The 27,634-nt window shown below is 45.5% G+C and overlaps 1 protein-coding gene across 1 annotated transcript in view; it reads left to right on the top strand.

Moving 5' to 3' along the window:
* Positions 1-27,634, top strand: part of SMYD2 (SET and MYND domain containing 2) — a 349,576-nt gene that overhangs the window by 283,087 nt on the left and 38,855 nt on the right. The window contains exon 10 of the mRNA XM_069608562.1: positions 15,653-15,827. Coding sequence (XP_069464663.1) covers positions 15,653-15,827 — 175 coding nt within the window. The remainder of the gene's footprint in view (positions 1-15,652; positions 15,828-27,634) is intronic.

Genomic DNA, 27,634 nt, shown 5'->3' on the forward strand with positions numbered 1-27,634 from the left:
CAGACAGTCTGCTGAAGAGGATCAGCTGGAGAACCCCCGGGTCCAATGCTTTCTTTAGTCTGATACCTTGCCCCCTGGCCCACCCTCTGATGGCACAGGCCACCAGGGTGGCAGTGGCAGGTATTCAGGACACAAAAGCTAAGACGTGCGACATGCTGATATGCTGATGGATCCAATTAAAGACAAGAAAGACATCATCCAGGACTAAGAAAAAAGTACGGACCACAAGACACTTGAGTGACTCTTTCCCACTATGAACAACGGAAATGACTGAGAACCTAAGAGAATGCTTAGCAAGTTTTCTTCTTATTTTGACAGTCCCACCGTGCGATCTGTTAAACCTGATCCCTTATTTAGTTTTGGGTATATTAAAAGACACACAAGTTATAACTTCGATGTGAGCTGTCTGTTAATCACTTGGCTGTGACAGGCTCCTTACCAAGGGGTCCTCTCCGTCTACCTTCCATTCCCTATGGGCACATCTATCACAGCCTCCAAACAACTCTCTTATGGTGTCATATCATTCCAGTGACATCCGTAACATTCCAAGTCCAAAGCCCTGTCACTCAGACAACTACTGTGCCTCAGGTCATCTTCCATAGTGACCTCTTCGTTGTCCTCCCTTCCTCTCCCATCTCCCCTGAGGCCCATTCCCAATGGGGTAACACCCAGTTTGGGGAACGGACCCTCGGGCAGCAGAGCCTTTGTATTGAGACATCTGTGGGAAAGATGCACTGCTATCAATATGTGGGAATGTAGTGGCTTCAACTCTGGTCCACTGGGAAGGTGAAATAGTTGGCTAGCAGAGCCGATGAATGGGCCACATATCCACAAGCCAGTGTTGTCTTTCAGGGAATGGTAATATGGTGAGGTCATGAGTGGTCAAAATAAAGCAGATGGCATTGTAGCAAGGAGTGGCAGAGGCTTCAGAAGGGATAATAGGACAGGGTATTTCAATGCTGAAGGATTTTGGCTGGTCTGTAGCCCCCTTCTCTCCAGATGATGGTGGAATGTGAGCCTCCCAGGAACAGGAGTACCATCATTTACGGAGTGGGAAGAAAGAATCTTCTCAAAGATGACTTTTAAGAGCTTGGAATATTACTAGGTCCAGGTGTACATTTTCCACCAATGAACCTCTTGAAATGTTCTTCCTGTCCCACCAGTTGCCATCTGACACATGGGAACGAACAGGTGAAAAATCAATGTATTCAAATGGAAATCCTAATTGCAGAACCACAGGATGTGCAATTGTAAGCACTCCCACCCTACTGGTAAGGAATTAATGGCGTGGCATTATTTATTCTGATCACTCTCTAATCCCCTCAAATATTGGCAGAGTTCCTTGATGCTTAATCTCAAATGTTAAGGCTTGGCCCCTTTCCCCCCTAGAAATCCATTGCAGTGGTCACGCTTTTGCTATTCTGGCTAGACCAAGCACCTTGTCTCTCATTGCATTTTCCAGTATACTTTTTTTGGCTAGCAGAATATGACTGTCAGCTTTCAGAACAAAATCTAGTGAAACATCACCAGAAATGGGGACGCCTTAAATGTAGTGAATACTACTCCTTATTACTTCTATTAACCATCTATACAATATACTCAGACAAAATATTTCATCTTCATTGTCTGCATCCTTTAATGCTATGTTGATTGTGTTTTCATGTCAGAGGCATAAAGAATGACAGCCAATACATTTTGGACGTTGTGGTCCATCCTCGGCCTGATTCTTTCCTTCAATGTCTAGTGTTACTATGGATGCTCACAAATCTGATAATGAGGGAGATGATCACTGTAGAACCTGGTCCCTTGTAGCCCCTTAAGTAATTCATTGTTTCCACTATGAGCGCGTGACTTCTTCACAATACACAATACAGCTTTTTCTCATCTTTCAAGGGAAACTTAACATACGTATATGGAATATTCGTGAAAGGGTCATGGCGGACAAGGTTCTTTGGTAAACTCTCTCCTGAATTTCAGAAATAATTCTGAAAGAATTACTTAAGGTGCTGCAAAAGGCCAGGTTTTAGAGGAATAATCTCCATTATAATCAGATTTGCAAGCATCCATAGTGACACTAGACATTGAAGGGCAAAATCGGCCCGGAGGATGGACCAGAAGGTCCGAAATGCATTGGTAGTTATTCCTTCTACCTCTGACATGAAAACACAATCAACATAGCATTAAAGGATTCCCGCAATGAAGATTAAATATGAGTAGATTATTGTATTGATTTATAATAGATGTAATATGCAGTAGTATACACTGCATATAAGGCGTCTCCATTTTTAGTGATGTTTCACTAGATTTTGTTCCGTGTACATAGTTCTCAATAGGGTGCTGATCAAGTTTCTGGTAGATCCCTGAAAGTTGACATTACCTTAGATTTATCTAGAATTGACCTCTTTGAGAATAAAAGGTGCCCACTGTCACCCCCGTTACTATCTGTCAGCTCTGCCATCTGAGATGCAGTGACAATTTTATGAAAGTCCTGTAATATCATGCATGGCATAGTTTAGGGTGCATTGAATAATCCATCAGATTTTTTAACAGCTGATGCACTGTTCCTCACATTAAATTTTCCTGGATATGTGCCAGGACAATTGGTTAGTGCTATTGATGTACTTCTTATCAAAACCCCAAATTTCAAAGGTCAAAAAATGGAAAACGAACTTCCCATAACAGGGAGTCCTCGCTCTAGATGTCTTTGCCCCATAATTTATGAGAAACTGAAACTGAAAATGGAATACTATTCTGCAGGGAAATAAACGCATTGCTCTTTGTTCTATTCATTAGTGTGTTTAATTCATTTATTCTGTATGTCTATGGCATATTCTTGTGCTGTGAGGGGCCAGTAATGCGAGGCGGACAACTGTTTGATGATTTATCAAAACATGCCATTTTATTCTCAAAAGAAATGTGATCAAACATGCCTCACTATCCCTACTCTACTGATGATTTCCCTGCCTAATCAAAGCTAAGGGAAACACTCTAACGCAGGATAACTGGCCCTCACATTAAGCAATAAGTACACTAAGAAAATATATGGCAATGCAACATAACATGAACAATATCCACAGTTTCTGAATAACCTTTTAATGTCCTGGGAGATTTCCCTTCCCCAGGATTCAATGTCTATTCTGCTAATATTCAACCAAAGAACGAAATGTCTCAAATCAGTTATTTATGTTCCAAAGTCAAAGTAAGGTTTGTTAACCAAAGTTCCAATGATAGCAAATCTCTTCTTCTTGGTGAAATATCCACTGTCCACTTCCACCAAATGGCACTAATGGTAATCCCAGCCACAATGCTTTGTCACCTCTTCAAAAAGGCTTGCCACAGCTAAAAAGAAATGCAATATCCACAACTGTCAGTGATACACAGTTCTTGGTTAAAAGTTAGTAGTTCTTTAATTATAGTTTTAGAATTCACAATTCTATATTTGTCAGGATGACTGCTCAGTTTTGCTGCTTCCACTTCAACAACTTCACTTCTACTTGATTCACTATGAGAGCTGTCACTTTTGTCTCACAGTACTCCACTTTGTTTAGACTACTACAATGTTGCATCTACTGACAACCAGATGTACCACCACAGCTTCAGTACTTTGGACTACTACCACAGCTTGAGTGATTTGTACTTCTAGACAGGCTTCGACAAGATACACTTCAAAGTTAACACCTTCAAGTAGGCAAGCCACTCTTCCTCTGAATAACTTAATTCAAAAGGGGCAGCCTCTTTGCCTCTCATGTCTTTCTCCCACAATAACAACCTGGGTTTGCCTTTAGGACTCACTTCTCTCTGTCTTCCACAGTCTCGGGCACTACAGGTTGTGTCAACTTCAAAAAAGTCTTTGCAAGCAGCCAGTTTTCCTTCCCTAACTTTCTCAGCCCAGGTGATTACCCAGAGCCGTGGTGCCACTCTCTTAGCTTCAGGTAATGCTTGCACCCTTGTATCCCAGGCCAATTGAACTGTTATTAACTTTGCAGTACAGTAAGATTGCTTTTTAACTCTGGGAAAGGCTGGTTTCACTGTTAATATGGGGAGACCGTTGGCTTGGGCAATGATTGTTCTCTTCTTCAATAATATATACACTTTTACTTTTTATATGTGAATGGTATGCCATGTTAGATTAAAGAATAGGTTTCAGTCTTTCTTTAGGAATCGTAATAAGGCACACGCGACCACTCTTTGACATTGTTTTTAATGTTTCTAGATTGGTATCGAATTGCATTCCCGTGTGAAAGTGAAGGATAGAGTTCAGTCCTCCTTTGGGAATCACAGTTAGGCACATGCGACCACTCCTTCATGTAGTTTTCCCAAGTTAAAGGTTTCAACAATTGTTTTATCAAGATTAGGTATTCGGTAATGTTCACTCTTGTTAATTAGTGACACTCGGCCACTCCTTCCACTGGTAACAGTCGTTAAAAGTTGAACAATGCATTTGAGCAGCGTTTGCTTTCTACGCGTTTAAAAGGATTTTCATATTAAACATGAGTGCTATATTTCCATTGATAAGGTATTTCATGTTCAATTAACAACTTCTACTCGCTTTAAACCATATGCGAGAGAACAGGGAACTGGATACTGTTGCCGGTAATGCTTGCGCCAGGTACTAGAACTCTGTGCTTCACTCACCGGCTTTAACACTTTCTCTGCGGGTCCCACTACTGCCATGATTTCTGCCACGACTTCTACTGCTTTTGGCTTCTTAGAGACCCACACCCTTTCTCTGTGGAGGTGTCTGCGGTATGGCCACATGTTTATGGAGACCCTCTTGCTACTGAGACCCACCTCTTGACAACTGCTCCTCGCCTCAGTCTCCAGCACGTTCACTGCCTGCGTGGCAACCACGGCAATCGGGCTTTCCTGGGTAAAGACATCTTTCCTGCACGTCTTCCACTGCGCAGTCTCTGCACTTCAGAGTTTGGGGGGGGAACAGGACCCTCTCAGAACAAGCAGGTGCAATCTGCTGTCTCCACGTTCCAGCTTCCCTCTTGTTCTCCCACTTCTGCTTGTTTTGCCAGCTTCGTGCCTTCTTCCTTCTGCTACTACTTCTACAGCTTGCATTCTAGTCACACTTCCAGCTCCGTCCTCTCCTTCCTATTGCCTGCTCCGGAGGGGTCTTTTATGCCTCCCAGGTTCTCTTAGGTGTGGCCTCTTTGGCTTAATTGCCTGACTACAGCAACTGCATGCCTCTTCAGCCCTCTTCCTCGTCCCAGTACTTATGGGATTATGGGACTTGTCCCCTTTGGCAAAGTTTGTTCTTTTAACAATTGAGTTACTTTTAAGGGTAGATTTATTTCCCTTCAACTAATAAAAAAATGGACTGTTAGAATTGGTTGTTACAGGTGAAGACATTTGATTCAAGGCATTTTCTCTAGATCCTTTTACATTATACCTTTGGTAGCAAGGCTGGTATTTATTCTTAAAAGATCTTTCTGTTAATAAGGTTGGCTTGGATTTAACAGAACTTGTACCCCAGGTTACAGGTCTTATATGTGGGTCAGGGTCATTATAATGACAATATGCCATTACCTGTTTTGGCAACCCAGGAAGGCACTTCCTTTCAGAGGAGAAATATCGCGTATCATCCCACGGGATCTCCTCACCTCCCTGAGCCCTGTCTCCTTCCAGGTGATCCTCCCACACCACCACCAAGGTCAGGATCAGGAAGTGTCTGCCTTTCCCTGGCCACCTGGGAGGAGACTTGATGCAGGGTTTCAGTGAGGGATCAGTATGATTCTTCTCAGTGCCTGGTGTCTTTAATCAGTTTCTAGCAAATCTGTTGTGTGCGGGCCTGGGTGTTATGGCCTGCATGTGTACCACCTCATTGGTGCTGCGTTTTATTGAGTGCTCTGGAATTGCTTTAGCCCCACAGGTGTAGACTGTCAGATTGTGTAATCTGAGCAGCGTGACTAAACCTTGGCTTTTTACGAAGCCAGTCTACCATCTTGGATTTTTTGCACGTGAGTTTGCGCTTGTGCCTGACATTCAGACCACAGTGGATCTGCCTCTATGGAGGGACCCGCAGTAAGTGTTGTGAGTGTTTTTTGGGGTGGTTGTGATGGTTTCTGGTAAGGTTGCGGCCTACATCATATTTTGCCTGTGTTGGGAACTTGCTACACTGCTCTGTGTGAGGTGGTGGGCCTCCCAGCAATGCCCTAAAAGGGTCAGCTCCACCTTTTTCTGGCATTTCACTGTCTCCTGGTCAGTGATCGGAGCCAAGGGCGGGGAGACCAGGAGATCTTCCCCATATTGTCCCCGGGGCCATCATCCACTGTCCTCTGGAGGACTCCAGCACCTTTGGTCACCCCACTAGAAGTCTCCACAATAAAGCAAAGGAGTTCATCACACATCCACTCAAATTATTGTGAACTCAATAACCTGTAACGATACTGTTAGTGTGTACGTAATTGCTTCTGTATGTTATTTTACCTTTGAAATCTTAATCACACTTGTTCAAATCAAAATGAAAGCCCCCCTCCAAAATGATGTTCCATTTGTAGATCAGATAAACTTGCCAACATTTATACAACATCATATGGGTGCTTTTATTTCACATCAAATTAATTCTTCAATCACTGATTAGACTACATTAGTATTCTTCAGTTCTACAATGCGTTTACATTGTTAAGTCATAGCTGTCTGATATATTACATACATAAGGATATATATGAGGATCTATGATGATCCGTATGGGTTTACATAGCAGTGCAAACGGAAAGTCATCCCTGTGCTGTCTTCATACAAAAATAATGCCCTGACAAATCCCACTCTACCGACTGAATCGACACTTACGGAAGGCCTGTAGTACAAGTATGTTTGAATTGGGGACAGCAGGACACCACATATGTTTGGGATTGGAGTGAATAGATCTGCATTGGGGTTTTTTAGGAGTACCATTATTTATTTACAGGCAACCTGCGTGTTGTTCCCTTATATATTTGTGAGATTCGTTGGTGACATGCAGAATCCAAATTGTATACCCTGGTAGTTATGCTTCGTTATATACAGAAAGGGTCTATATATTTTTATATAATGGAACACATTGATAAATTAAATAAATATATAATGTATTATCATTGATTGAGCTCAATGTTAGGATATGTCCACATGCTTTAAAATTGTCCAGTAAGACACAATTATGTATTGTAAGGGGTGCGTAATTAAGCAATATGACTTGAGCGGCGGGGGCATTACCGACTCAGGTAATGCCCCGGGGCCCATAGTTATAGGCCCGAGCGAACCCCCTGCCTGCAAGATTTGCGTGACCGGGGCACTAAAAGCATTTTTTTCTGTCCCGTTTCGGGACAGAAAAAGAAGAAGAAAAAAAAGACCAAAAAAAATGGCCGCCGGGAAAGGGAAAACTGAGTCCGTTTTCCCTTTCCATGGTGACCATCGGGAGCGGACACGCTGGAAACAGAAGGGGTCCTGGCGCGTCTGCTCCCAAAAAAAAGGAGAAGAAGGTAGGTGGGGTTGAGAGAGAGCAAGAGAGGCATGGGGAGAAAAAAAACGTACCTGCGTCCCCAGCGGGGGACGATGGAAGCCTTCAGCCGTGTGGAGGCTCGTAGCGGGGATGGCCAAGTAATGCCTCGGCGAGGGCCAATCAGAATGGTTGTTTCATTCTGATTGTGCCTTCGCCGGGTACTAAGGATGCATAAGTACGAGCCTGACACAATGGTGGCATGTTTGTTGGTAAAGTCTTTTATTTTTAAAAGTAAAGAAAAGGAAAAACCCTATTTCAATCAGGGGTTGCCCTACCTCAAAAACAAATACTAAGGACTTTGTCAGGATGTCCAGTAAAATAAAATGTTGACTGTCCGGTTTCCAAAGCTATTTCCGTCCCTTACACTCTAGACTAACTAAGGAAAAACTGTGTGTCTTCTTAATCCAGAAGGAGGCATCTTTCACTCTGAATATGGATTTGATTGTTCAGTTCTTGATGAGAAAACACAAGGAGTGATTCTTTAAGTTAAACATTCGAAGGGATTGTTTCCTCCGACGTATTCCTTATCTATGATATTTGTATCTCCATCTTGCTGGCCTCGGAAAAGAAATTTCCCAGTAGGGGGCGCTGTGCGTCGACGTCCGTCGAGTAGGTGCTCCTCGACGGCCACTGTATCGACGCCGACGTCATCATGCCTATAAACGGCCACACGCAGCGTCCGTTGCTCAGTTCCGTTTTTCCACGCTTCGTGTGCCTCAGAATACCGTTGCTCAGTTCATCACTCGATATATATTCATATTCCTCGAGAAAACCGACTCGTACTCAATGGCTTCCTCCTCCGACCCAACGACTCCTCGGTCCGGTTTCAAAAAATGCAGAGACTGTGGGAAGAAAATGTCGTTGACGGATCCTCACAGGATCTGTTTGTGGTGTCTGGGAATCGAACACCAGTGTTCGGAGTGTGAGGAATGCCTATCCATGACGGCGAAAGCCTTGAAGGAGCGTAAGGGGAAGCTCGAGAGAGGTAAGTCAATTTTAACTTCCTCGAAAGTTTCCGCGGTAGAGTCGAGAAATTCGTCTCCTCACCGTCGAAAGCATTCTCGGTCTAGGTCTCGAAGTGGCTCCCACCACTCGTCGAGGTCTAGACACTCGAAAAAAAGACGAAGAAGATCCCCTTTATCATCGTCTTCTAGTTCCCCTGAAAGAGTAAATTGCCCCACAAAACACAGCTCTCAAGCTGAGTGGGAGGAATTCAGAAAAAAGATGCTAAGCGTCTTCGAGAAAGCAGCCTCGTCCCCCTCGAAGTCAGCTGAGGGTGATACCCCGAGTGAAAAGCCCAAAAAATCTAAACGCCGCGAGTCGAAGCACCCGGCGAAAGAGTCGACCCGAAAGCGCCATGAGCCATCGGGAAGTAAAGCATCTTCGACGCCATCGTCGAAAGCCCCTTCGAAGCATAGATCGGCGCCATCGACGCCGGTATCGAAGGGTTCTTCGACGCATCCGTCGATCGAGTCGACATTGACGCCGATAAAAGAAAGACCCACGGCTACTCCACAGCCAACGACGTCGAGAAAGTCGTCGACATCCTCGAGCAGGATTCCAATCCTCTCGAGTTCTTCGAGGCCTCTTCCAGTTTTCTCGACGCCTTTGTCGGCGCCTTCGAGGATTTTTACATCGGCGTCAACGACATCGACCTTTTCAAGGCCACTGATGATGGCTCCCTCTGCCTTAGAGATGGGTTTTATACCATTTCACAGACCAGAGCATCCCCCCTTAACTTCAATTTTTGAAGAAAGGGAAGATTCTGATCAAGAAAGGCCTTTTGGGCTGCAGAGGACCACATTACCTGAACCAGAGACTTTTGCCTCTGAGGAAAGAAGGTTGAACTCCCTTCAGGATGCATTACAGGAAGCAAGTGGCCTAGACACTTCCCCAGAAGTGGAATTTGTCAAACCAGACCCAGAGGAACATGCTGATACCCCTTATAGAACCCTAATCTCAAGAATTATGGAGTTCATGGGTTGGTCTGCACCTTCACCTGTTTTTCAACAGGACGACCTCACAGATATTCTGGATAAAGGTCCACAGGAGGATCCTGTGGTTCCCTTTCATTCTGCTTTACAAAGAAAGATTTTAACTAACTGGGAAACTCCTGAAGTTGTCCCTGCGGTTAACAAGAAGTTGTCAGCAAAATATAGGGTATCTGCTGCTGACCCTGAATACCTATCTAAGCACCCTACTCCAGAGAGTCTTGTGGTCCAGGCTGCAACTTCATCAGGCAATACTTCTGCCTACCCCAATGCTCCTCAGGATAGGGATGATAAAAAATATGATGCCATGGCTAAGAAAGTCTTCTCAGCCTGTAGCATGGCTTTAAAATCTATTAATGCAACTTGTACGCTTGCTAGGTTCAGCCACACTCTTTGGGAGTGTGCTTCATCGGCGGCTGACTGCATACCGGAAGGAGAAGAAAGGGACGCATTTTTAAATATCATCAGAGATGGTAAAGATGCAATGTGTGAGTCCCTTCCAACTGGCATTGATTCTGCTGACAGTATCAGCAGGGCCATGGTGGCAAGTACCACAATCCGCAGGCATGCGTGGTTGAGAAAGTCCGGCTTTGCTTCTGACGTACAGGCCAGACTTTTAAATATGCCCTTTGACGGTTCTTCCCTATTTTGTAAAAAGGCGGATGACAGTTTGGAAAAACTACAAACATCTAAAGCAGCAGCTAAGTCACTAGGAGCTGCAATCCGACAAACTAATTTTCGTCCCTCAGGATCCTCTTGGAGAGGAGGGTCCTTTCGCTATTATTCCTCATATGGAAGAGGCAGAGGACGGCCGACTCAAAGAGACCAAGGAAAATTTACCCGTGGTGGACGGGCTAAAGCAAAGAAAGCCGCATCAGCAGGAGCCGCTTTACCTTCGGCAACTGCATCAGCCGCTCCCAAACCACTCTGAGGTCTCCCATCACAAGACACCTGTAGGGGGCAGGTTAACTCACCATCTGACGGAATGGCAGGCTATTACGTCAGATGCTTGGGCATTGGAGACAGTTGCCCAAGGTAACTGCCTGCCTTTTCTACGCATCCCTCAGAGACATCCACCGGGGAACAGCTCTCTGAAAGTGCCGGATCCGCTCCTCTTGCAGGAAGTTGTAGACCTGCTAGAGAAAAGTGCCATAGAACCGGTACCTGTAGCGGACAGGAACAAGGGCTGGTACTCCCCCCTACTTTCTCATACCAAAGAAAGACGGAGGACTGAGACCCATCCTGGACTTACGAGAATTGAACAAGTTCCTCAGGAAAGACAAGTTCAAGATGGTAACTCTCTCTCAGATCCTTCAGGCCCTCCAGCTTCAGGACTGGTTGGTATCTCTGGACCTTCAGGATGCTTATTTCTATGTGCCTATCCATCCCAAGCACAGGAAGTACCTGAGGTTCGCAATTGGCAACTCTCATTATCAATTTCGAGTTCTGCCATTTGGGCTGACCTCCGCCCGAGGTTCTTCACCAAGCTAATGTCGGTTGTGGCTGCAAGTCTAAGGAGGGAAGGGATTCACGTCTACCCCTACCTGGACGATTGGTTGATCAGAGCAGTTTCTTCGGAACAAGCTCGGATCCAACGAGATTATGTCTGCCACTCCCTTCACAGGCTGGGCTTCTCCCTCAATTTAAAGAAGTCACAGATGATACCATCACAGAGACTCCAGTTCATTGGAGCAGTCCTGGACACGTCCCTGGGAAAAGCCTCGCCACCAGAGGTGAGGGCTCAAGATATTCTGCAGATGGTCACCAGGTTTCAAAATGCCCAATGTCTCCCAGCCTACGACTTTTTGAGGTTGCTAGGCCTCATGGCATCTTGCATATTCCTTGTGCCAGAGGCTCGCCTGAGAATGAGATCCCTTCAGTGGGCACTGAGGACTCAGTGGTCACAATTCTCAGGGAGGATGACAGATCTCCTCCGGATTCCGGACAAGGTAGCCCACGACCTTCAATGGTGGGCCTCTCCAGAGAACACCTTGAAAGGAGAACTGTTTTGGCAACCATGGCCGGAGATAACAGTAGTCACAGACGCCTCACTCACGGGGTGGGGAGCCCATGCCAAAGACTTGACCATCAGCGGTCGTTGGTCTCCATCGGAGTCCAGACTACACATCAACCTGTTGGAGCTGAGAGCCATCAGACTGGCACTGAAGGCTTTTCTGCCGTCTGTACGGGGGAGAAACGTCCTGATAATGACGGACAATACAGTGGCCATGCACTACCTCAACAAAAGAGGAGGCGTAGGGTCACTGCCACTGTGCAGGGAGGCGATGCAGCTATGGTTTTGGGCAATTCAGGAAGGAATCTCTCTATCGGCAATTCACCTAGCCGGAGAGAAGATCTTGACAGCGGACGCTCTGAGCAGGCAGAACACAGTCTCCCACGAATGGGAGATAGCTCAGGAAGTCCTTCAAGAGATCTTCGCCCTTTGGGGAACCCCTCAAGTGGATCTGTTCGCCACCAGTATCAACAGGAAGTGCGACAGATTTTGCTCAAGGGAATTTCCCCCGAGAGGAGCTCTAGGAGACGCGTTCGTAGTGGACTGGGAGTTCCCACTTCTGTAGTGTTTCCTTCGGTCCCTGTCATTCCTCAAATGATCAGGAGGTTGAGAAGGTTTCAGAAGACCATGATCCTAATTGCCCCGGATTGGGCCAGGAGAACGTGGTACCCGGACCTTCTGGACATGTCCATCTGTCCTCCAATTCGTCTATCGTACAGAGAGGATCTTCTCTCGCAGAAGGGAGGTCAGGTTCCCCATCCAGCCATCAAGACCCTCAACCTTCACGCTTGGTATCTGAAAGGTTGAGGTACAAGGATTGGGACCTTCCAGATGACGTCATGGAGGTGTTGCTTTCGGCCAGAAGACCAGCAACTAAGACTCTATACCGCTGCCTTTGGAATAAATTTTGCAGCTGGTGCAGAGATAAGAATATCGAACCCTTTTCATGTGGTACACCTGGGGTGTTATCCTTCTTACTTTATTTGGCAAATTCGGGCCTTCAAATTGGCACTATTAAGGGCTATCTCGCAGCGCTATCGATCTTTAAGCGCACTGCCATCGTATTTCAAAATTCCATTGGTAATACAATACCTGAAAGGTCTAACTAATGTTTACCCTCCAAGACCATTCCAAGTTCCCTTATGTACCTTAAATCTAGTTTTAAACTTCCTAAAGGGTGCTCCTTTTGAACCACTCCACTCTTGTTCATTGAAGTTTCTCACCCTCAAAACTGTTTTATTGGTAGCATTAACATCTGCTAGAAGGGTTAGCGAGATACAAGCCCTGTCTTGTAAACCTCCTAATACAACTTTTCACAAGGACAAAGTAGTGCTACAGGTAAAGCCTAACTTCCTCCCAAAGGTTTCGGAATTTCACATTACTCGGAAGATTACTCTACCTTCATTCTATCCTCCTCCCCATCCGGGGAAAGAGGAAGAGAGACCACACAGGCTGGACCCTAAGCGAGCCTTTAGTTTTTATATCAGTAGACTTGCTAAAATTAGACAAGCAGACCAACTCTTTGTAGGTTACGCAGGACATAAGTTAGGATTACCAATAACCAAACAAACCGTCTCCAGATGGATTATTTTAGCCATTCTGGAATGCTACAAACTGGCAGGGAAAGAGCCCCCTCAAAATCAAAGGGCTCATTCGACCAGGGGTATCGCAGCATCCTCAGCTCTTCAAAGAGGGGTACCAATTAGAGACATATGTGCGGCTGCCACATGGTCGTCCGCACATACCTTTACCAAATTTTATAGCCTGAATTCCTCCTCTAGTCAAGAGACTAGATTTGGCAAAGCTGTGTTACACTCTGTTCATTCTTAAAGGGTAATATGGCATCTCTTACTCCCACCTCCAATCACATACCACTGCTATGGGAGTCTATCATAGATAAGGAATACGTCGGAGGACACAATCCCTTCGAAGAACAAGTTACTTCTTACCTTGTAACGTTTTTTCAATGGGATGTTCCTCCGACGTATTCCTTATCGCCCCTCCCATCCATCCCCGCAGTAACATTTCCCTTGTGGTTGCAGCTTACGCTCCTTCAAGGGTAGTAACCATTCATGCAATAACTACTTTACTCTACAAAACGGAACTGAGCAACGGACGCTGCGCGTGGCCATTTATAGGCATGATGACGTCGGCGTCGATACGGTGGCCGTCGAGGAGCACCTACTCGACGGACGTCGACGCACAGCGCCCTCTACTGGGAAACATTTTTTCCGAGGTCAGCAAGCTGGAGATACAAATATCATAGATAAGGAATACGTCGGAGGAACATCCCATCGAAAGAACGTTACAAGGTAAGAAGTAACTTGTTCTTCTTGATCTTAACTGCTCTTCCAAATGTGTACAAAACACAGTTCCCAAATACCAAAGGGGAGTCCCTTCAACTGCTCTCTCCAGCTTTACAAATGTAGCGTCAAGTCTGGTTCACTATCCTGCCAAAGTTGACAGTTGATCTTAGAATTGCAGAAAATGGGCGTCATTACGACTCTGGTGGTACGGTGACAACGGTTAGCTTACCGGCACCTTTGTAACCGTACCCCCATACTACGAGTTGTGCTTGTGGGTCTCGCTCTGCCTGCCAGGTCCTCCCTGGCGTGCAGTGCGACACCCGCGAGCACAACTCGGGGATGCACCGGCACCATTATGAACGGTGCCGGTGCATCCGAGCTCACCATTCCCATTCAGCCCTATGGGGCCGAATTGGGATGGGGATTCTCTTATTGCCGGCACCCGCGAATGGGCAATTACTGGGTCCGCCGAACTCAGCATGACCCGGTAACTGCCCATTCACAGGTGCCAGTAAAATCATGGGTTTGGCGGCATCCGTGCCTTTGTTACAGGCACGGCTACCGCCAAACCCTTAATGAGGCCCAATGTCTCTTCTTTTGGTAGTGGGTCCTTGAACCCTTGTTTTAGCTTCCTGCTCCTCTCTTTCTCTCTTACATGGGTCCCAGAACCCTCTGTGTTGTCCCCTTGACCGCTGTGTGCTGATTTTGCGGGTCTCACCTGACTTCATGTGGGTCCCGACCCTGGTGTGCTGCTTCTGCAGGACTTGTGTCCCTACTTAATGACCAATTGAACAGACCTGGTGTACTCTCCTGCCAGGTACTGTTGCACATAAAATATTTCTTAAAGTTTGTTCCGGCTCTTGTAGTTATTTCGTTATCCCTTTCTGTTTCTCAGGATATTGGTACATGTCTTTTTACTCTGTTTGTTCCCCTCCATGTCCCATCAGCCAGCCCAGCCCTTCCCCTACCTTTGGGAAATGTTGTTGCAGTCTCTGGTCTGTCCTGGCAGTAGCGCAGGTCTTCGCTGTTGCTTCTGCACTTGGCGTCCTGCTCTCGGTGGCTCTGCAACAGTAGGCTCTTTCTCGCCTCCTCGACTCCGTGGCTTCTGCTTACTTTCGCTTTGCCGGTCGGCTTTCCTCTTTCCCCGTCATTGGACGCAATCCTGCACCAGGCACCTAGGAGAGACACTTGTGCCTCCTCAAGAGCACCTTGTCCTCTTCTCCACGGGTCTCTCGCCACAAAACCGGCATCTCATTCCTTGCTCCTCCAGGGCTGGCTTGACAAGGTACATAGCCCTTCGCGTTTTTATCATCGGGCTGCTTCTAGTAAACTGTACCACATATATTGGTTCTACAGTGGGCTTTTGCTTCTCTGGTCAATCTTCTTTGTGCTATTGATTTGATGCACTTCACTTAGGTAAACCTCACTCTTGCTCATCCCAGTACAATTGATGTGAATGAAGTCCTCTACTCTATAGAGGTGTGGGGGACCAAAGGGGACTGAGTGGGGTGAGAGGAGAGAGGGGACAGAAATGGAGGTGGTGAATACCACGTTCTCCCAAGGCTATCGACACTGGTCCCATGGAGCGCTTCCCTTCCCATGAGATCCACCCAATGAGTACCACCCCCAGGGAGATTATCGGGTAGAGGCCCCACCACTCTGCAATCATATGAAGGGGCTCCCCATGAGGCAGTGACGATACCCTGGTATCCGTCACAGTATGTATTTGAATTAATATGTGAGTTTTTCGTATATGTCATATGTACTAAAGGTTTGTAGCATTTGTTACACAAGGATTTATATTTCAGTATGATGCATTCATCTGCACATTTTGACTTCCTTAACTTTGACCTACCCCCTAGTGAACTACTGGAGATCTGCGAGCTCAGTTTGGATAAGATGGGAGCTGTATTTGAGGACACCAATGTCTACATGTTACACATGATGTATCAAGCTATGGGGGTTTGCCTTTATATGCAAGATTGGGATGGTGCCTTGCGATACGGACAGAAAATTATTAAACCCTACAGGTATATTTTACATGTTTATCTCCTGTGTTCCATCGACTTATGTCAGAACATTAATGCATAACTCTTGATCCGTGTTCTTCACTAAAATATTTGATGTGTGACTTCTAAAATGTGTTTATTGGTAAAACCTCCCATGCTTCATGCATGCAGATGGTCACTTCTGAACACCATTAAAATTAAGTATTTGACTAGAGGAATAGCTAGTTGGCAGATAGGTGGTGAAATATAGACATTGTACAACTCAATTGTGCCGCCTCACTGCATATCATGAGCCCAACCCATTCAGGGTTTTTGTTTTTGCTGTTAGGATTTCTTTTTTTTTTTTTGTGTTCGTTTTCCCACTTCAGTAGGACTCCCGGCATGTCTGCAGACAGCGTGTGTGTGTCATGGACTGATTTTTTGGAGTGAGGTATGTTTCAGCCCTAGTGTAACTCACTTCTTGTGGGAGCTCTGGTCAGTCCTTATGGCTACCAGTGCAAGCGCACTTTGAATCCTTTTTGTGTAGCAGCACCACCTCCACTATGGAAAGTACTGAATGGTAGCATGCATTTTTACACTTCATAGTACAATGCTGGCAAGCTGGTGGGACCTTTCCTTTAACATTTTGGGGGTCACTACCATGCCCTATATATTGTTACAGTGCCATTTTACCACAGTGGTGATCCAAAGTGGCTATACCTTGTGTTTTAAGGTCTGTCCTTGTTGCCCATTCCTTTTTGGCCTTCCTCAAATCCAGGGTCATAAAAGGCCATATATGTTCATGCATTCACACTGGCATCTTGCAAAAATCCCATAATATGTAAAAGAAGTCCTGTATGTGAGAAGTGGTTGTATCTGTGTAGAGGGGCTATTTGGCCCACATACATATTCCAGTCAAGCAGTTTTGAGGGAATGAACAGCCACCTTTTTGAATGTTACAGGCCCTTTGGTTGGTGGGCTGCACCCCCTCCCTCCAACCCAGTATTTCACATATTGGAAGGAGATCTGCAGCTATTCACCAATCGATCAGTGAAGCCAATATTTCAAAGGTAAGGGGCTGAAGAGGAATGCGGAGGACTTCTGCCGGAACCTGCATTAGCAGCGCATCTACAGCAAATATGAACCACCTTTCTTCAACTTGGGAGACTTGTATCTCGTGCTGTCCTCCCTTGCACTAATGGGCCTCACTATTCTTAAATCCAACTCTGCTGTCCTCAACCTGTGGAGTTTGGAAGAGTTGCTAGATGGCGTCGTCTGTGGTGACACCATTGCATGGACATACTACCTTATTATATGCTTGGTGGTATCTCAGCAATAACTCTGCCAAGTTACCACCAAACAGAATTACCGTTCCTGCCACTCGGTCTGGCAGTAGCAGTGTTAGTCCCAATTTATTTGGAGTCCGTAGGACTGCATGGAGCATTTCAGTAGAATTACTGCAACGCTAATTCCACCAAAATCTGGCGGAAAGTTGGCAGATTTATCTCCAGCTTGTAGCCAATGTGCTAACGCCATTTCCTGTGGGACACCTCTAAGGAGGAACATTAGGCAAAATTAAAAAGCTTCAGTTCCATGTCACTATTTGGTTTGTGGCCTCTTCTGAAGCTTTTTCTCCTTCTGAGACCGGTCATCTCTGAATGGCATTCCCTGTTCAACTAATACCTTTGGATGGGGTCCCTTAAACAGCTGTAGAGGTAGGGTCAGGAGTTTACAACCTTCCTGCCACGATGTAACAGTTTGACCGTATTATGATCACAGAGTTTGAATTGCAGGCTGTAGGAGAGTAGGGAATGTTAACTGACACCATACTTTGACCCGGCAGCACTTCCTTTGTGCATACTGGAATAATATCGCCAGCACAAGGCAGAGTGAAGCGCCATGCTGGATGCACTTCTCTGAGGCCTCTGCACCCCGATGGGAGCATCGGCACTCTTCAAACATGCCGGCCACTCCTTGCAACGAGAGCCCTGAGCCCTGCAGTGTCCGGATACCACCTCTTCGGATGGCGGATTGGTTGCTTCATCACCCTGATGAGCCTGTCCAGGGAGTCGGCAGGTGATGCCGACCCCCCCTTGAAGGCCCACATCAAAGGCTCAACATCCCTTTCTGGGCCTGTCTGGCGCGTACAGCGCTTTGAAGCATATTTCCCATTTGCCCACTTTCGATCAATACCACTGTATCATCATGAACATGAGGGCTCCTTGCAGAAATCCCACCCGTTGCTGCCCTCATTGCCGTGCCAGCTACTGCTTTTGAAGGAAAGGAGATTCATACCTCCTACTCGCTCGTCCTGTACTTCCTGTACGCCCGCCCCAACACTTTGTTACTTTTGTGGAACATCTACATTCACGGTCTCCAACTACTTCAAAATTATCCTGCCATTGCGACAATTCATACTGCTCCACCCTAGTGCTTACCCAGGGGCTGCCCTAAGCCTCACATATTGCTATCATATTGCATCTGTACTTATTATCAGACTTTGCCTTCGCCATTGCTCCGGGAGTACTCTACGTCACTGAATCCCGCTAATAACTCCTGGTGCTATCCTTGCAGTCTCCTGCCTCATGGGGTGAGGGTTTACCGGTATGCACTGGACCACTACTGTATTATTGCTCTCTGGCTTGTTGATCCCGCACCCACATTGGGCTAATCAGCGACCCAGCAAGTGGGGTATGCCGCTAAATTCACTTACCTGCAGCCCTAAATTCAAATTACTTTTCCTCCATAATGCCACTGAATTACCTATCCTTGTGACCATCTCAAATCAATGTAACATATGCACCTGTTACTGCACAGCCCCCTGTACCATGAGGCAAGGCTTTACCAGATTGTGCTTCCATACAAATGGTGCTTTTACAAGTGCTGCTTTTCATGCCCTCTTGCACACCTGATGTAGGCCCCGTACCATGAGGCGAGGCTTTACCAGATTGTGCTTCCATACAAATGGTGCTTTTACAAGTGCTGCTTTTCATGCCCTCTTGCACACCTGATGTAGGCCCCGTACCATGAGGCGAGGCTTTACCAGATTGTGATTCCATACAAATGTTGCTTTTACAAATGCTGCCGTTCATGCCCTCTTGCACACCTGATGTAGCCCCCGTACCAGAGTATGACTTCCATACAGACTTCATGAACTATCCTTATGCTGTAACCTTTTGTGTGGTCTTGCACCATGCAGACCATGCCATTGCAGTTCCACTGTAACTAGCACCTAGATGCCTCTGGGTTTAGTGCCCTGCTATTAATGTAAAAATAAATCAAATCAAATAAATAAATACTTGACCAGTATCTCTGTTTATAGTTTTGAAGAGCCTTCCCCTGGTCCATGGTTGCTCAGATAAATCCTTGAACAGCTTGGTTCTGTCGCCCAAAAGGTCAACAGGTACTTGCTCCCTTGCTAAAACCATTTCTTTGGTGCGTGAAAAGTGTCCTGCCATACTTTGGAGACTGACAGTAGGGTGGACAAAGGGCTATGGGCTGTCCTGAACTTGTGAGTGGTGTACCTGGAAGAAGATATACAGAGAATCCCCAGACCACCCCTATGGGTCCCGCACCAAAGCAGGGTGCAGTCACATAGCAACCCACCCACTCCCCTCTCTCCGGCCCCAACACAAAGTACTCCTACAGAAAGGGGGTTAAGTCCAAACCCCTTAAGGAGATCTGTATTGAATGCAGTGGTACTCCTTTAGAGACCTTCCAACTCCCCAGCCAGACGAAAACACACCGCATAGCAGTTAATGGTGTTCCCTTTAAGGGAACAAAGTTGCAAAATTCTGAATTCACTGGTGAGCATGGATTACATTTATTTGCTTACCACGGCCACCAAAGCAAACAATTGAAAAGATGAGTCACACTAGCACAAACCTTGAGCGTCTCGTGGATACAATGTTGCACTTGACACACAAACTGAAGAAAAGGAAAACTGTGTGTTTTCAGTACAAAAGACAAATCAACCTACCTTGCTCTCGGTTAGCATTGCAGAGGGTACACAGTTACAATTTCCCTGCAAACCTGTTAAATTCAGACTGAACTACTTCCCTTGCTTATTAAATGCTTTTTTGACCTCTGATGTACATGCTGGGAATACAGGCGGACCCAGTTCAAAGCAGACAGTGTCAGTAGGACTTCAATGGAGAGGGAAGGAGACCCCACATTTCTAACATTTTAAAATACATGATGGTGTCAGGCATTGATAAAAACGAAGATCCACCCACTTTCAGACCATTCGAACACTGGCACAAGGCCCAATCAGAGACCGGTTCAGCCCACAGGACACTAATACAATCCCTGCCCCTAGAGACTGCCGAAAGAGAAACAAGACCAGATTATAAAAGCAAACTTGACCAGTCAAAGACTGTTTGGTGTTTGTGAAGGAGCTATAAGTAAGAGCTTGGATGGGATTGTCAAGTGAAATATCAGTCGAAAGAAGATCTGGGAGGAGAGAGTTGGGGTTTGGAGTGAGGACGGTACACTGGAGGAAACTTGTTACCAACTGGGCAGTGATACTGAGGTGGTTGGAGAGTGTGTGGAGATTTGTTACTATCTTGACAGAGACTGTTAGGGGAATGGAGGGATAAGTGTTACTTTCTGGAAGGAGGTTAGAGATGGACTTATCTGGAGAAGAGGAGGGGAGCACCATTAGCATCTGGGCAAGAGGACAAGGGAAAAGCTAGAGTGATGATAGAATTACAAGATCTGAGGAAGAGGGCGAATAGGTGGCCCTCTTATAGACTGGTTATGTTTTGGTTGACCACGGTGATCTAAGGCCGACCTCTGAAGTAGGAGGAGTTACGAGATGGTGCAATCTCACTGAAGGGCATGGAGGCTATTAAAGGGTTAACAAGGAGCAAGGAGGGGTGTGTTCTGGGGACTAGGACCCTAGAACAGAGAGGTGGACAACTGACAACAAACTCCATAAACCCATCCCAGAAACCCTGGGAGAGTGGACCAGTGTTGAGAAGGATCGATCTCTGTTTCCAACCTCTTGAAGAAAACCAAGCTTGTGATATGTTGGCCTCAAATGACCCCTCTATAGCCTCCCAATAATGCAGGAGGATTTTGGAAGTGTGAAGATCTAACTGAAGAGATGGAGTGGTATTTGCCTGTAGACGAAGAGGACATTAAGGCTCTGATTTCAAAAGTAGTGGGTCCAGAGCTCCAGTAATGGGTGGGCTTTCTAGCGCCATTCTAAAGACATTCCTGGATATCTGGACCAACATATTAACATCAATATTCAGATTAATTATAAAGTCAGAACGATTCCCTCCTAAGGGAGGACAGCAATAATTATCCCAATTTTTAAAAAGGCATAAGATCCTTACCTACAAATTATCACCCTATAGCGTTGTTGGACGCCCCAGGTAAGCTTTTTGCCTCTCTATGCTGACTTATGTACCTGGATGCAAACATTCAGGCAGTTTAATAAGAACCAGGTTGGATTTGTAAAAATAATCAGAACGCCCCTGAATGGGATCTTACTAACTATCAGAAAAAGAAGGCTTTACCTGAGAAGTTTCCTTTATATCTAGGTTTCATACATTTTGTTATAGCATTTGATAGTATTGACAGACTGCGATTGTGGGCTAAAATGCGAAAATGGGGTTGTCCCGAAGGACTATTACAAATGATAATAAAGCTCTAAGCAAATACCTCCCTGCATGTAGGAATTAGCCAGCAAGGAAAACGTTCTAAATAAATCATAACACATAAAAGACTAAAGCAGGGGTGCATATTGGCCCCTGCATTATTTAGCCTTTGTGTCAGATTTTGTGGAAGCAACGGTTGCAGTGAGAGCTAACCCTCTTAGAATGAAGGTCCAGAGAATCCACGGGTTGTTCTATGCTGACGACTTCGTCTTGATTGATAGAACACTGGTGGGTCGCCAAAAACCCTTGAATGCCCTTCAAAATTTCTCAGTTGAAAATAATCTGATGATAAATGCTAGTAAATCTAACATAATGGTTGTAAACCCAAAACGCTCACAGAAATGTTTTTATTATAACTGGTTAATTCTGGAGGGAATACTGGCTAAAGTAGATGTGTATAGATACCTGGGGTTAAACTTCAATACAGACCCAAAAGAGAACACAAATGCGGGTCTTCTTAGGCGGAGGGTGGAGTCTCTAGCTTGTCAGGGGTTGCTTATCTCACGGAAGTATGGGAAATGTACCATTCACCCAGTTTATACATTTTATAAGGCAAAAGATGTACCAATCACCTATGGTGCAGAAACCTATATGGCTGACATGAATTTGACTCTGTTGAAAGGACTATATTGGGAAAAAGTGCTATGTCTCCCTAAGAGCAGCCCAGTACGGTATGATTTGGGGTTACTGTCTTTGAAAGCCATGGCTCAATGAAAAAAACTATCCTTCCTGAGAAAATGCCCGACGGCTGCTGACTTCCCTCTTTTAGCCACTTTGGGAGAAGCTTTGCCAATGGACACAGATCAGGTCATATTTACATGGAAAAATGAATGTTTACAGATTATTAAAGATTTGGATTCTCAGGTAGATATTTTATCCCAAAGCCGGAGTACCTCAACCTAAATGCATGGCTCTTGAGAGGATGAGGCATGATGACCAGAACCTCTCAAAAGAGGTACTTGAGGTCGGACTGGCTGCACGCAGATTTTCTATGAGATCTTGTTACGTGTGCAGGTGGAGAAAGTTTGAGGCATGGTGTAGAGAGCACAGGACAAACCCTATCACTTATCCCACCACTGCAGTGATGAAGTTCCTTTTATCAGTGGCCTCAGCAGGCCTTCAGATAGGCACAGTCAAGTGCTACTTGGTGGCTCTGTCTGTGTTCAAAAGGTCACCGGATCAAGGATCTTTCTTTACAGTTCCGGTAATGACCCAATTTCTGAAAGTCCTTGTAAATAGGTTCCTGCCTACTCCATTTCTGGTTCGGAACTGGGACCTCAATTTGATAACTTTTTTGATGGCAGCTCAGTTCAAGCCCATGCATTTGTGTTCTGTCGGGTTACTTACCCTGAAAACAGCTTTCCTGGGGCCATCACGTTAGCAAGGCATGTAAGTGAGCTGAAGGCTCTGTCGTGCAGGCCATCCTTCGTGCAGTTTTTCAAGGAGAAGTCTTCTCTTAAAGTACACCCCAAATTTCTGCCAAAAGTGGTCTCAGATTTGCATGTGTTACAGAGCATTAATTTACCAATGTTCTATCCTCCTTCACAAACCCTTTAAGGACAAGGAAAGGCTACACAGGCTGGATCCTAAGAGGGCGCTTTGCTTCTACATAGCTAGGATGGCAGAATTTAGGCATGATGACAAACTCTTTGTGGCTTTTTTCTCTGTCTATGAAGGGCATGGCTGTGTACAAGCAGTCGATCTCTCTCTGGATAATTCTCTGCATTGCGGAGTGTTATCAAAGAGCAGGAAAAGATTTGCCACCAGGTATCAGAGCACATTCTAGAAGGGGTGTGGCTGCATCATCTGTCTTGCAATGGGGAGTCCCAGTAAAGGCAATATGTCAACCAGCGATGTGGTCGTCAGTACACACGTTCACTAAGCATTATTGATTAGATATGGCACTGGGTTCTGACGTTCGGCTCGGCAGAGCGGTGTTGCAGAGCTTCCTTGTCCGAGGGCTTTCAGCCAGCCTCCGCACTCTGTACTGCTTTGGGAGTCTATCATATAAGGAATCTGCAGGAGAATGCAATCCATTGAAGGTGAAATGACTTACTGTTTATGTTCTTTCGATGGATTCTTCTTCTGAAAGTGGTCTATTGCTGTTTTGTGGTTGTTCTCTGCTAATGGGATAAAAAATTGAGGTGATGATGTTTAGGTGTTAGGCATTATTGATGCATCGTTGATTGGGTACCGTCAGATGGTTGCTTTCAACGCGGTATCTCTTTTTCACAAAAAAGAAAATAAATTGGATGCGTTTTTTGGCTGTCGTTTAGCTGATGGATTCTTCCTCTGCGACAGCTGAGCTTGAGAGAAAAAAGGTAGGGGGACCAGTGACGTAATATATGTACGGCCAACGTCAAGTCGGGGAGTGGCACGGTCGAGCTGTACCTCTCCCCCTGTCAAGAATGTTTTCACTTAACTTGTGTATGTCCCTCTCGTCTGCCAGTTCACACTTCATGGTGCAGGTGCATCCTGCCTCAGGTCCCACTAACTTGCTGTCCTCAGTGCTGCTCTGTCAGGACACCTCCCCATTCCCCAGCACAGTGACCATCCAACTTTATCAGCACCAAGCAGGTAATCGCTTTCATTGACCTCAAAGCTCTTCCCCTGCTTTGGTTGTCCATGCCCATTCCTGCACCTCTGGTGTATGCTGCATCTACCCAGTCTCCGATTAGCCTTCGGCCATAGCAGGTGTCAATTTGGAGAACCACATTACTGCCGATCTGTGCGATTTACACTCTCCTGAAACCATGCCTGGGCCTTATTCTCCGACTTATCTTAGCAGATACGCTGCCTCACCACTCGAAGCCACAAGCATACTGTAAGCGATATTCAATCAACACTACAGCTAAGTCAATGCCTAGTCTGTGATGCTGAGGAAAACCCTTATTGATGTATTTTGTATGTCCAGTTCAGTACTCTGGATGACAACCCTTGTATAACACCCCCCTCTTAGAATCCCCCTGACCCCACTGAGCCAAGAAGTAGGTTTGTTTTGCAAATTAAAAGGTTTATTTGAAAAATTAAACAATATATATGTGTCACACTTTTATAACAAATTAATATCTGATAGTACACTTAGACATATGATGTGGATCCACAATGGGTAATGTTACAGTGGTACACTTGATTACTTAGGAGTAGTATAGAGGATGAGGTAGCTGAAATGCTTTATGCTTTCAAGGAAATGCAAGGTGGAATAAAATGCAGTACCGAAATAACTTGATATGGCTTCAACAAAAGACAATGTAATCACTTTTCCCCTGGTGGCAATTCACCCCCCCCCCTATATGCAATGCAAGGAGATGGAAGTAACACACACAGTCTTCGGGAATACAATCAAATACAATACGGAATTCAGTTCCCCCACCCCCAGCAAGCTTAGAGGAAACAAGCAGAAGTTTGAAACACAGGCCCAAAATGCTTTTAAATGTGATGGCAATGGATGGGAAAATGTGCTAACTGATTTTAATTCCCTCTAGAGATTCAGGGTGAGTGAGAGATGCTTGTTGGTATTAGTTCAGGCTCACTTTAGCAATGCTCTGAGTTATTCCCAGGTTGCAAACGGATTTAACAAAGGAAAGAATGGAGCTGCTATTTTGACAAGTGGAGAAATTGAGCCAAAATCGCAAATCGCGGTACATTTCGCAATTGCGGGAAAAGTATAGGGAGGAGGTGGTCGGTTCTAGGTCCGTTGGAAAGCCTAGAATCACAGCTTTAAAATGAAAGTTAAACCACATTCCTAGCCCAAACGGTTCAAGAGATACCGACGATTTAATAAAGGTAGATTTTCGGATTTAAAGTAAAACTCAAGATGACAGGTGACAGTTTGCAGCTTTAGAATGACAGATGACAGCTCGCAGCTTTAGAATGACAGATGACAGGATTACTAGGAGGCAGTTCTACTTAGGTTAAAATAATTTGGATTAGATTATTTTAACTAAGAGATTGGTTCTGCACAGTTCTGCTAGGTACTCACAATATAAATTTGAAATAGGCCTTGTCACGGATCTGGTCAACACGTCCAGCGGTGGTTCTCTCTGCTCGGCGGGTCAATCAGGCACCAGTTCTGCTCACAGCGATCCGGATCTCTGGTTCTGCTCACAGCGGTCTGGGTCAGCTCTGCTCTGCTGGTCTAGCCTCTCTGGATACAGCGGCCTCTGGTTCTGGATACTGCTCTGCTTTCCGGTCCGGATCAAGTGGATTCTGGATGTAACACTGCTTTCTGGGTACTGGCAAAAGTTCTTGGCAAAAGAATTCAGACAGCTCGCCCGGCTGTGGAATAGTTTGCAAATGATTTTAAGGATGCTGAGGCCTGCTGAGAAGAGTTCTCAGTTTGTGGGTTTCGGCCCTTGCTTTAAGTTCTGAAGTAAATTTCTGGTCTCTGAAGATTGATGGATGTGAAGTCTGGAGTCTCCCAGCAGAGCGTCCCGCAGAAAATGGAATTGAATGTCTCTACCTGTCCCAGAAGTCTCTTTTTATGTGTTTTGGAAGTGGGTGTGTGTGTGGCATAACTGAGCCTGCCCCTTTCTACTTGTCATTGGCCCAATTCTCCCCTCTCCCATGATTGGGGGAAGGAAATGTGAGTCAGAGTGATGAGGTCCGTTTATGGGTCAGAGGATCCTCCCCTGGTCAATTTGCCCACAAATCTATATTTGATTCAAATACATATTTCCCAGATACACATGGTCCATGCTTGTCCGCCTCTGATCTTCTTGGGGGCTTGCATTCAAAAATGACAACATTTTGTGCTTTTTGACTGGTTTACCAATATCGGACATTTACCAAAAATGACACACCACACATGTGCGCAAGGAGTATGGACATTAATTGATGAAGTGTCAGATTTTTAACATGCAGACATTTGGAGTAAGACCCTATTTTCCGCTAGCAACCCTCCAGCATACACCACAGGGTCCTAACACCTCTTAAAAAGTGCACAGAAAAATCACAAGAATAATGATATTACTTATATAATTCTGACAAGTCCGTACTATGAATTATCCATCTTTTTTAAAATTATGCTCTGGCCCAGATGGGTGTGGTTTAGGTTCCAAAGCACATGGGGGAAGCTTCTGTCTGCCCCCGCTTCCAGCTCGGGTGGCTCCCAGAGGCACTTCTCCTCCACTTCTCCCAAGAGGAAGCCACTTTACGGCCCCCCCCAATATAACATTTGCCTGAGTCCAGGACAAGGCTTTGTTCAACCTCCTGCAGTTGCCCCTCCCCTAATCTAATCAGAGAGGTGTCAACTCCTTTTGGTGGGGAAGCAGGATGCAGCTAGGCCTGGGAAGAGTGGCTGAGCAGGTTTCTCCTGTCGGGGGTAGTTGTCGGGCAGAATTCAGCTAAATGTCACTTTAGTTCCCAGTTGACTTACAATTTTTACCTATACATTAAATAATTACTTCCTTCAAGTCATTTCAGAATATAGTTTTACATTGTATCCACCTCTAAGCGAATCTTTCCTTGGTCTGGTTTGGGTTCCTCTGTTCAGTTTTACACAAAAGTCTGGTGGTTTTAAAATGCCGGCTTTCTGATAGTGGTGAGTACCGTTATTGCAACCATTTTTGGGATTAAGAAAATGAATTCCCGACAGTTCTGAGTTGCTTTTTGGCAATCAGCATTGCCATTCCCAATGGTTTCAGGCTACTGTGTGTGTAGCCCAATGGTGGTTTTAGGCAGTGCCCTCCTGTGCTCACAACATAGGCAAAAATGGGTGGCAGCCTATTCTTCATGTTTTCCCTGTGCACTCTCTGGGGAGTTCTGGCCATCATAATGTTTTCCATGCCAGTACTGCACAGTTTTATGATAGGGCTTGGATGCATGGGTAAAAACATCCCACAATACCAAGACAGCCAGTGCTATGCTCTACGTCCTTCTGCTCTCTGTCACTGAAACCAATGGCAGACAAATCGGTATACAGTGTTTATCTCGAATTTGGTATATCGAATCCCCCATATATCTAAACTCAAACTGAGGGCGTTGACTGCAAAGAGCATTGCGGGTAGCAGGAACACTTCATACATGGTTCCTATGACCAGCATACCTCTGTTGATGCATAAAGTACTTATAAAGCCGTTGCAATACTCTGGTGCAACCACTATATGGCAGACTATTTACAGATTGAAACTCTAAAACAGATAAAGCTGTAGAAATGTAGTGTCAGAAGCAAGTAATAGTGTA

The sequence above is a fragment of the Ambystoma mexicanum genome, chromosome 4q (genome assembly GCF_040938575.1).
Source record: "Ambystoma mexicanum isolate Mex_15411 chromosome 4q, UKY_AmexF1_1, whole genome shotgun sequence".
In the NCBI taxonomy this organism is placed as follows: Eukaryota; Metazoa; Chordata; class Amphibia; order Caudata; family Ambystomatidae; genus Ambystoma; species Ambystoma mexicanum.